The sequence below is a fragment of the Glycine max genome, chromosome 10 (genome assembly GCF_000004515.6).
Source record: "Glycine max cultivar Williams 82 chromosome 10, Glycine_max_v4.0, whole genome shotgun sequence".
In the NCBI taxonomy this organism is placed as follows: domain Eukaryota; kingdom Viridiplantae; phylum Streptophyta; class Magnoliopsida; order Fabales; family Fabaceae; genus Glycine; species Glycine max.
The window spans coordinates 28756729-28767849 of NC_038246.2; the positions used below are offsets into that span (position 1 = coordinate 28756729).

An 11121-nucleotide genomic window follows, 5' to 3' on the forward strand; every position below is an offset into this window, starting at 1 on the left:
ACATACCGTTGAAAGGTATTTTCAATGCTACCTAGGTGCAAGGTATTCCTCATGGGGCAACCAAATTTAAATTCTAATAAAAACCTCTCAAACATGTCCAAATATTCATGCCTTTTTACATTCAAAACCAAAACTTAGATTCCTAGGCGTAAGTCGTGCTTCCTTGTATTGAAATTAAAAGCTTGGGTTCCTAGGCTTAGAATCACATTTGGGTGCTCATTTTAAATCCTTCATGTTGTCCCTATACATATAAAACAGTCCCACAATCCCAAGCTTACAAAACCATGCCCATATGTCATTGAGGCATTTCACCGAGCACTTGGTGAGCACATGTTTTAGCATGAATAGCAAGAGAATGGGGGCAATGTGGCATGCCCCAATACTCCAGAATGCAACATAGGCCTAGGGCCATCCCATACAACCCCCTAACTCACACCAATCAAGCATGAAACAAAGCAAAAATTGCCCCATAGACTTGGGCATATTCACACAATTTAGAGCACCAAAAGAAGACCAAGATACATCAATAGAAAGCTAGAAAGCTCAAGAATGAGATACTTACTTGATGGAGTGAGTAGCAACACTAAGAATGGAAGCAAAAGCGCAAAAATAGTGGCCTAGGGTTGAAAATCCTCAATTCCCGTGGTGTTGGTGTTTTTTGAGTGAGGGGGGAAGTTTTTGAGTGCAGAAATCTTCCCCCTCCCCCTTTTTAAACATTTTCGTGCAGGGGTTGCTCGCCCAGGCGAGCTCAGCTCGCCTAGGCGAGCTAACCTGCCATTTTTTTAGGGAAGACATAAGCATGGCCCTCTACGGGTCGGTGTTCGCTTACTCGAACCCAGTCAAGGTAGATTAGGCATCCATTATTTATTTTAAACAAACAACAGTAATAATTACTGTGAATTTAAAGGATACTAGGCAAAGGATGACGACCTATTGGTCGTGACCCTAGCCTCTCCTTGCGTCCATCCATAAGTACCTGAAAGTAGGAAACAACAAGGCGTGGCAAATCGTGACCGCATCGTCGTCTTACCTTGATTGGTTTCTACCTTTGACCTTGTCTCGACCTCTGACCGTCGTCTAAGATGATTCTGCCCCTGTTATCACAAAATATGCATGCGTATGCGTATGCATGAATGTTTTCAAATGTAATAATCTTCTTAGTGAAAGCTGGTTAGGTTCAGTTTTAATTAAGCGCTTGGGGCACCCCATGAACTGAGCGAAAGGGCTCAGGTTATTACAAATTGCACATGGTTTAAAACCAAAGTGAGGACTGAAGCCTCAGACCCATATTCTCTTCTTTTAAAGAACTATGGCGAGACAATTACAGCGGACAGGAATCCCTGGAGGAAACCAAAAATAACACACAAACACAAAAATAAAAAGAACATGCAGTGATTCCCTCAATTGCCCCAGACTTCAAGCGTAATATCGTTTAATGACATTGGAGTTCACGGGCGAGGGTAGTTCCTCTCCATCCACGTTGGTGAGTATCAGAGCACCCCCAGAGAAATCCCTTTTCACAACGAAAGGTCCTTCGTAATTCGGGGCCCACTTCCCTCGATTATCCTTAACAACGTGGGATATCTTTTTTAGCACAAGGTCCCCCTCGTTGAACTTGTGCGGGTGTACCTTCTTGTCGAACGCGTTCTTTATCCTTTGTTGATAGAGGCGCCCATGGCTCATGGCCGTCAAGCGCTTACCTTCAATAAGGTTGAGTTGGTCGTAGCGTGTTTGAGCCCACTCTGATTCTTCTAGGCCCGATTCCGCTAATATCTTCTGGGAAGGGACCTCTACCTCAAATGGGAGTACCGCTTCCATCCCATAAACAAAGGAATATGGCGTTGCCCCAGTAGAAGTTCGTACCGAGGTTCGATATCCATGCAGGGAAAAAGGAAACATCTCATGCCAATCTTTGTATGACACCGTCATCTTCTGAATAATCTTCTTAATATTTTTATTTGCACCCTCCACAGCCCCATTCATCTTTGGCCGATAGGGGGTGGAGTTATGATGCTGGATTCCTGCATCATTTTGTCATTCAGATTGGTGCCATTGTCAGTAATGATTTTCCTAGGGAGTCTGTATCGACAAATCAGCTTCTTCTTTATGAATCTGACCACCACATTCCTCGTGACATTGGTATAAGAAGCCGTTTCGACCCATTTGCTGAAATAATCTATCGCCACGAGAATGAAGCGATGACCATTCGAAGCTTTGGGTTCGATGGCCCCAATGACATCTATCCCCCACATGGAAAAAGGCCAAGGGGCGGACATGACATTCAGAGGATGTGGCGGAACATTGACATTGTCTATGTATGCTTGACATTTATGGCATTTCCTTACATGGGCGCAACAATCGCTTTCCATAGTGAGCCAGTAATAACTTGCTCTAAGGATCTTCCTGGCCATAGCTTGCCCATTGGCATATGTCCCAAATGAACCCCCATGAATTTCCTCAATCATGTAGTTCGCCTCTTTGGCATCTACGCATCGTAGGAGGGTCATGTCGTGGTTCCGTTTGTACAGGATGGTACCACTCACAAAGAAACCAGTATCCAATCTCCTTAACATTCTTTTGTCATTATAGGAAATCCCTGGTGGATATTCTTTGTTCTCGACATATTGTTTGATGTCGAAATACCACGGTTTCCCATCTCGCTCTTCCTCTATCGCACAACAATGTGCCGGCTTGCCCCGAGATCTGAGTTCAATGTACGGCAGTTCCCCGTGTGGGGCAAGTTGAAACATGGATGCCAAGGTGGCCAATGCATCGGCCATTTGGTTTTCTTCCAGAGGTATGTGGTGGAAAGAAATATCGTCAAAGAATTCGGCTAACTTCAAGATATGAGTTTGATAAAGTATCAACTTTGGATCCCTAGTTTCCTATTCTCCTCTCAACTGGCGTATTACCAAAGCCGAGTCTCCATACACTTTGAGTAGCTTTACGTCAAAATCAATGGCCGCTTGAATCCCAAGGGCGCACGCTTCATATTCGGCCATATTGTTGGTACAATCGAAACCTAGCCTGGCCGTGAAAGGAATACACTGATCATCTAGGGATACAAGGACTGCCCCTACTCCATGGCCCAAAGCATTAGATGCCCCATCGAAACAAACAATCCATTTGTCTGTATCCTCGTGTGTCCGCTTCTCTTCGAATAGGGCCATGATGTCTTCGTGCGGGAACTCAGGGTGCATCGGCCGATAATCTGGGAGCGGTTGTTGGGCCAAATAATCTGCCAAGGCGCTTCCCTTTATCGCCTTTTGGGGACGTACACAATATCGAATTCAGATAGTAGTACCTGCCACCTAGTGATTCGTCCCGTGAGGGCCGGCTTCTCAAAGATGTATTTCACGGGATCCATTTTGGAAATAAGCCACGTGGTATGACTGAGCATGTATTGCCTAAGACGATGTGACGCCCATACCATGGCATGACATGTCCTTTCCAACATTGTGTAATTCATCTCACAGGCGGTAAACTTCTTGCTTAAATAGTAAATGGCTTGTTCCTTTTTCCCAGAGTCGTCGTGCTGACCCAACACGCACCCCATAGACTCGTCTAACACAGTCATGTACAGGAAAAGAGGTCTTCCTGTTATAGGTGGCATGAGCATCGGGGGATTCGCGAGGCTCTGTTTGAGTTTTTCGAAGGCCTCTTGGCAGTCGCTGTTCCACAGGACCGCCTGGTTCTTACGCAATAGTTTGAAGATGGGCTCGCAGGTAGGGGTGAGTTATGAGATAAATCTCGCGATGTAATTCAATCTGCCCAGGAAACCTCGAACCTGCTTCTCCGTGCGTGGCTCTGGCATTTCAAGGATGACCTTCACTTTCTCAGGATCTATCTCTATCCCTTTCTGGCTCACGATAAATCCCAATAACTTCCCCGATTTCACCCCGAAGGTGCACTTGGCGGGGTTTAGTTTTAGTTGGTATTTCCGCAGCCTTCCAAATAGCTTACGCAGATTGACGAGGTGTTCATCCTTGGTCCAAGATTTGGCAATCATGTCATCTATGTAGACTTCTATCTCTTTATGGATCATGTCGTGGAACAAAGCTACCATGGCACGTTGATAGGTTGCCCCAACATTTTTAACCCGAAGGCCATCACTTTGTAGTAGAATGTTCCCCATAGGGTGACCAAAGTAGTCTTCTCCACATCTTCGGGTGCCATCTTTATCTGATTATACCTTGAGAAACCATCCATAAAGGAGAAAAGGGCGAACTTGGCTGTATTATCTACCAGTATATCAATGTGTGGCAAGGGAAAATTGTCTTTAGGACTGGCTCGGCTTAAGTCCCGATAGTCTACGCACATTCGTACTTTGCCGTCCTTTTTTGGGACTGGGACAATGTTGGCTACCCACTCCGGGTATCGAGCTACAGCCAATTAACCCGCATCGAACTGCTTTCTCACTTCTTCTTTAATTTTTAAAGACATTTTAGGTATCATCCTTCGTAGTTTTTGCTTAACCGGGGAAGACCCAGGATTCAATGGCAACTTATGTTGCACAATGTCGAGGTCCAGACTTGGCATGTCTTGGTATGACCATGTAAATATGTCTTGATATTCTTCAAGAAGGGTTATCAAACCTTGGCGGATAGGTGCGGTCATGCCGGTTCCTACTTTCACTTATTTCTTTCCCTCCCCAGTCTCTAAGTTTATTAGTTCGGTTTCCTCTTGGTGAGGCTTCATTTCGCGTTCTTCCTGAGCGATCAACCTCTCCAACTCTGTTGAAAGGACGTCCTCTTCCTCTTCTTCGTTTATTGTTTGACTTACTTCTCGGTCAAAATCGATTATCAAACCCTCGTTGTTAGGATCCTCAAAGAATCGACCCTCACATCTATACCAATCAAGACAAAAAACAAAAAAAACATGCAAAATGATATGAGAAAAAGTGGAATCACAAGAACATATGAAACAAGATCTCTTTGTTATTTAATAAGGTAGGTTTCACAAAACAAAAGAGAAAGGAATCTATAGCCTCTAATTACATTGAATCAGCGGTATAGACTTCCGACTGGCTCATCACACGCCAGTTCCCCAATTGGGAATTGGGATGGCATGGCCGCACGAAACTTGGCGGATCTTGTGGAGATTTCTCTCTTATTGCCGCCACCTCTTCCTCGAACATTATCCCGACACTAGTGAAACACTGGCTAACATGGCCGGGCCATGCCCTATCTGCCTGGAGTCTTGATGGCGCATTCCTTCTTCCTGATTTCCCAGGTTCATACCCCAACCCATATTTGTACGGGTTCCCCCTAATGTCGACCACATCAGCATTCCCGTGGCTGTCCTTGCCCAGACCCATTCCGGGCTCATAACCGTGCCTGAGCATTACCCGTGCCACCATTAGGGCCGCATTAGAGATACAAGGTAGCAACAGACTCGTTTCCACAGAGGCACAACTCACTACCTCGAAGGATTGGAAAGCTGTTTCCAATGATTCTTCCGCTGCTTCTACATATGGTGCGGAGGAGGGGCAGCTCACCAACATATCTTCTTCGCCTAACACTATCACCAAGAGTCCACCAACCGCGAATTTCAATTTCTGGTGAAGCATCGAAGGGACCACTCCTAGCGCGTGAATCCAGGGCCTCCCCAAAAGGCAGCTGTAGGATGGATTTATGTCCATCACTTGAAAAACCACGTTGCAAGTGTGGGGGCCTATCTGAATGGGGATGTCGATTTCCCCCATCACCTCCCGCCGACTACCGTCAAAGGCTCGTACTGCCATCGAACTTGGCTTTAGACGTGACACATTAAAAGGAAGTTTCTCCAAGGTGGTCTTTGGCATCACATTTAAACTTGAACCATTGTCGATGAGTACCTTAGCGACGACATGGTCCGTGCATCTGACAAACACATGTAGAGCTTTGTTGTGCCCTCTCCTCTCGACAAGAATCTCTTCTTCTGTGAACTCGATATAGTTATTGGTAGTTATATGATTAACAATGCCTTCAAAACCCTCGACTGAGATGTCGTGTGCTACGTGGGCTTCGTTGAGGACCTTTACCAACAGTGCACGAAGAGGCTCAGAGTTTATCTGTTAACCAACAATTTAATATCCTAAAAGGTTTAGGACCCCAATCAACATTGTTAGATCTAAGTAGAAATGCTGCTTTGGAGGCCCCTCTTCTAATCCTCTCCAACCCCTGTACTTGGAAGTCAGAATTCTGCTCCAAAATTGGTCTAGTTGCTGAAACATCAACCATTTCCATTTAATTAGAAGAGCTTTGTTGAGAGCCTTGATGTCTTTGATTCCCAATCCTCCCCTTTCTCTAGAAGCACACACTTGACTCCAAGCCACCCAAGCTATCTTCTTCCCTTCTAGATTACCACCCCAAAGAAAGTTTCTTTCAATGGCAGTAAGTCTATTAATCACTGCTGTAGGGGCTCTGAAAAAAGACATAAAAAACAAGGGCAATGCTGTTAAGACAACATTAATTAAAGTGATTCTGCCAGCCATTCATATACTTCTATGGTTCCATTTATTCAGCCTAGTTAACCATTCATCAGAGACTAGCACTCTATCCAATTTGCTTTTGCATGATCCATTTGGCCTAACCCAAGTAAAGGGCTTACCCACACAAGGAATGTCATCTACCTCCATAGCAGCAAGCCAATCATTGAATTTAGCTATAAGATTAGTATCTGGATTACTGTGATTGCTTCCCATTCTTTCAGAGGGATGTCTAACACAATTAAAATCCCCTACAAGATACCAGCAATTAACTTGGGACTGAATCTTCCTTCTACTCAAACTCTGCCACAACTGTCTTTTACCTTCTATATCACAAGGAGCATAAATATTGGCCACAACAACTCTCTGCATGTCAACCAACCAAACCCCTTCCAACATAATGAACCCCTTTTCAAAAATTCTAAAATCAACCTGGAAGTTTTTGTTATTCCAAACACACAGCAGCCCCGCAGCAGTGTTCACAGCTGGGTGCCATTCCCAAGCAATATCTGGGTGCCTTGACAAGGCCTGGCAAGCTGCCTTATCAAAAGAGTCCCTCTTTGTTTCTTGTAAACAGAGAAGGTCAACCTTCAGCTTCCCAACCAAGTTCCTGATAGAGGCCCATTTAATACCTCTACCTATCCCTCTAATGTTATAGGATAGAATATTCATCTATGGGCATTCCTATTACCCAACTCCATAGCTTATTTTCTGTCTCTGGATTCCATATTGGCATAGTTTTGGATAAAGTCAAAATGGTCTGTATCTGCCTCCATGCCTATGCTTTTTCCCAAATTCCATAGTTGCTGAGCCTATTCCAACACCTCTATATTGCACTCAATTTTACTTTTTAACCTTCTTTCTGCTTCAAAATTACTCTGGTTTTGGGCCTTGTCCTTGGTACTTATAATATGACAAGACACAAAATTTGTGAGTACTTTAGTACCTCTGCACATAAGTGTATGCTTGCATGTGTCTCCAACATAAGTGTATCAATGCTACGTAGCAAATTAAATAATAGCCATTTAATTAGGATTACAAGGCAGACAAATAAAAGGTACTGCATGCTTTCCTTAACCACAAAGCCAAACCAGTTCAATATTCTCTCTTTAAAATCTGTTGGGATTTTTGCATCCCTTTTCAAACAAACCAGAAATACAGAGTTGTTATGCAGAATTGTAAGTGACAAAATAGAAGTCATTACACATATAGATACCAAACTATAGTCGTGGACATGATATATAACGTGAAAAAACTCATATGAAGCATTAATTCCATCTCCGGGGTAAAGTTTCATAAACCCCGAGTTGGCCACGTGAAACTGTGATGCATTTTTTTTTTAACCGCCAAAAGTAATTATATTATATTAATAGATAAGAGTACCAGGGGTACTACAACTAACACAGGAGAAAGATCTCCTGATAAGATACAAAAGACATGAGCCCCACATGAGAAACACCACAACCCCAACCCTACAAAGCAAAACTTAAGCAAAGGCTAAAGACATTGCTGAGGACCATTGGTGTAAAGGAACACTAAAATCCTTTTCCCACCCCTTGAGCCAAGTCCAAGTGAGGAAAATACAATTGGCCACCAACTTAGAGATGTCAAACGAATGATTGTGAAACACCAAGTCATTCCTGGATTTCCAAATTGACTTTCTAGCAGCCAACCAGCAAATCTTCCATCTTCTATTGGTGTCCTTTCCTCCAGCTGTAGATGAGTGCTGGAGAAAGTTATCCATTGGGCTATATTGGAGAACTCAATCTTCCTTGACCCAAGTAAAGAATTCCCACCACAGAGGCAACACTTTGTCGCAAGTGAAGAACAAATGGGAGGCAGTTTCAGGTTGACTTTGTCAGAGTGGACATAGGTCATTGTCAAGCTGAATTTGTCTCCTAGATAGATTATCCTTAGTAGGAAGTCTATCCCAAAGCAGTCTCCAAGCAAAAGATAGAACTTTAGGAGAGACTTTAAGGTCCCAAAGCTGATGAAAACCCGAACCCTGAGCTTCAGAGAATTGTTCAGCTTTAATAAGGTTATAGGCATATTTGGTAGAGAAGATCCCATTAGGTTTAGCTCCCCACAGCCAGGTGTCCTTCAGATTGCCACTTATTCTGATAGCTGCGATATGATCTATAAAAGTTGAAGCTACCCCCATCTCACTGTCGAACAAATTTCTTCTCCAAGATAAAGTCCATTCCCACCCATTTTCAGAAAAATAACCCATGTCTTCCACAATGTGTAATCTTTGGGAAGAGATTTGGTATAATTCTGTAAATTTCTCTTTAAGAGGTACCTCGCCGTCAACCCAAGGGTCATTCCAGAAAAGAATTTGGTCTCCCCTACCCACCTTCCAAGAGAATTGCTTGGAGACATCCTCCATGTCCTAGTGCTGATTAACATACCTTAAGTCAGACCACCATTGAGAGAAGTATTTCTTTGATGGCCTCTGGTCCAAACCACTCCATCCCTTGTACTTAGAAATTAGGATCCTGCTCCAAAGCTGGTCTGATTGGTGAAATATCAGCCATTTCCATTTAATTAGGAGAGCATTGTTATGTGCCTTAATGTCTTTAATTCCCAAGCCTCCCATAGCTCTAGAGGCACACACTTTACTCCAAGCTACCGAAGCTATCTTCTTCCCTTCACAACTGCCACCCCAGAGAAATTTCCTTTGAATTGCAGTTAGCCTATTAATCACTGCCGTAAGGGCCCTGAAATAAGACAAATAAAACATAGGCAGCGCTGTTAGGACATCATTAATTAGGGTAATTCTGCAAGCCATAGAAATGCTTCTCTGGTTCCATTTGTTGAGCCTAGCCTCGAATTTTCTGATAATGGGTTCCCACCCCACCGTTCTTCTCGGATTAACTCCAATTGGAATCCCTAGGTAGTAGAATGGGAAGTTGAGAGGCTAGCCTCGAATTTTCTGAAACTGTGATCCATACATAAGCACTTAGACAATGAAGGAAAGCTGGAGTTGCTGCACATGATGTCCAACGTTATGTCAAGGAAGAAGATCGGGCTGCTCTAAAATATTAATCATTTAAAGGGATTCATAATAATACACCAAATTGTGCAATTACTATCTGTGATTTAATTTACCAACCATTTTTCTTGATAAGTTGCTCTAAACTTTTCTGGTCAACGTCCATGCCTAAGGACTCCTTTATGCTGGCCAAGGTCACGGTACTTGACTTATGAGAATTCTCTAAATCCTCAAATTTTCGGGCCTGTCCACTATCCATCATAAACATCAAAATATATTACTAGCTTTTATATATATGTGTGTGTGTGTGTGTGAATTTGTGACACATAGAAGGGGAAAAAATGTAGAGATGTAGTTAATTTCAAAGTCAAAAAACCTGAATAGTCTCATACAGTTTGGACATAGCTCTGAGGTGTTCTAACTCTGTCTCCTTCTTTACTCTCCAGTAAGCATTAATTTCTTCTTTGGTGAGTGATCAATTCCTCTCTATTGTAGCTGCAACAATAACAAATTTTTCCTCCGTCAGAAATCACAAGTGACTTATGATCTAGACTCGACCAAGAGGTGAAGCATAAGTGCATAACATAATACGAGAAAGAAACAACACTAATACTAATTAATTAATTAATTATCTGTACCTCATTCAGGATCCAAGATCAGAGAGTCCCATCCTGCCATAAGAGAACCCATTGTATTTGTTGCTGAATTAATTTCTTTATCGTAACAAACTTAGCGACTAAGCCACACTAGCTCCTCCAATGCCTTTCTAAATCGATGACCTGTTTCTTGATATATATATATATATATATATATATATATATATATATATATATATATATATATATATATATATATATATATATAGATAAGTGCTGGCGAAGCTCCGGATTGTTTCTCTATTTTGTTCTTATCTCTTGGCATGGTTTTTAGATTGTGATGACTGGACAAAAGTGTGACATCCATAGGTTTTGGATGTTAAGGGATAATGATGACGATAATGATCCTACTGTGAGTCAATTATCTCAAAGCAAAGCAAGGCAGTATTTCCATTTGGTTCTAAAGTAGCATAAACCATTATGTAACAAGTAGAGAATTAAGTGGGAAACTTCATCAGTTTTTGATCCCGTAGTTGCTTGAACTGGCTTTTCCTTAGAATGAACACGATTCTTTTCACTCTCTGCTAGTTCAGACTCAAAGGAAAAATTAATTTCACAATGGATGCAAAAAAACAGCCACAGAAAATGAGACCTATGTTATTTAGGACTAACCTCTAACCCTATCAAACTGCATTTTGAAAATTAGAATTCTTGTAATTCAGCAACTGTACAAATCCATAGTACAATTGTGTAAATAAATTCTTGCAATTTAGTAATTTTGGTAGTTAAGACTTGTATAATTGGATTGGAACTCCACCAGTTGGAATTTTGTAGTTCCTCTTCCAATGGTATTAGTTGGAAAAAGGTTGGTTTTTCTTTTTACCATATTAGCTCCCCTAGCATCCCTCTTTGTTAATAACAAAGAAAACTGGTAGATAGTAGGAGACAGAGTTCAATAAAATCTATACTTCATCTTTTGCCCAAGGCTGTACTCAGTTCGATAAAATCTGTGTATCAACTACCTAAACCTGCCCTAAAGTAACTTGGGGGACATAGATGGAAAC

At 42.3% G+C, this 11121-nt stretch overlaps 1 protein-coding gene and 1 long non-coding RNA gene across 2 annotated transcripts; both read right to left on the reverse strand.

The window, feature by feature from the left end:
• Positions 1 to 6475: 6475 nt before the first annotated feature.
• Positions 6476 to 7141, reverse strand: LOC106794824 (uncharacterized). Its single transcript, XM_014762711.1, has one exon. It carries the CDS (start codon positions 7139 to 7141, stop codon positions 6476 to 6478), a length of 666 nt encoding a protein of 221 aa, XP_014618197.1.
• Positions 7142 to 9566: 2425 nt separating this feature from the next.
• On the reverse strand, positions 9567 to 10269 carry LOC106794902 (uncharacterized). The gene is made up of 3 exons (XR_001382963.3): positions 10100 to 10269; positions 9838 to 9956; positions 9567 to 9705 (listed from the first exon to the last, which is right to left on the reverse strand). It is a non-coding gene; the product is annotated as an uncharacterized lncRNA (long non-coding RNA).
• Between the last annotated feature and the right edge of the window lie 852 nt (positions 10270 to 11121).

Coding starts and splice junctions, on each gene's coding strand:
- LOC106794824 (XM_014762711.1), bottom strand. CDS start 7,141: ATGAATATTCTATCCTATAACATTAGAGGGATAGGTAGAGGTATTAAA.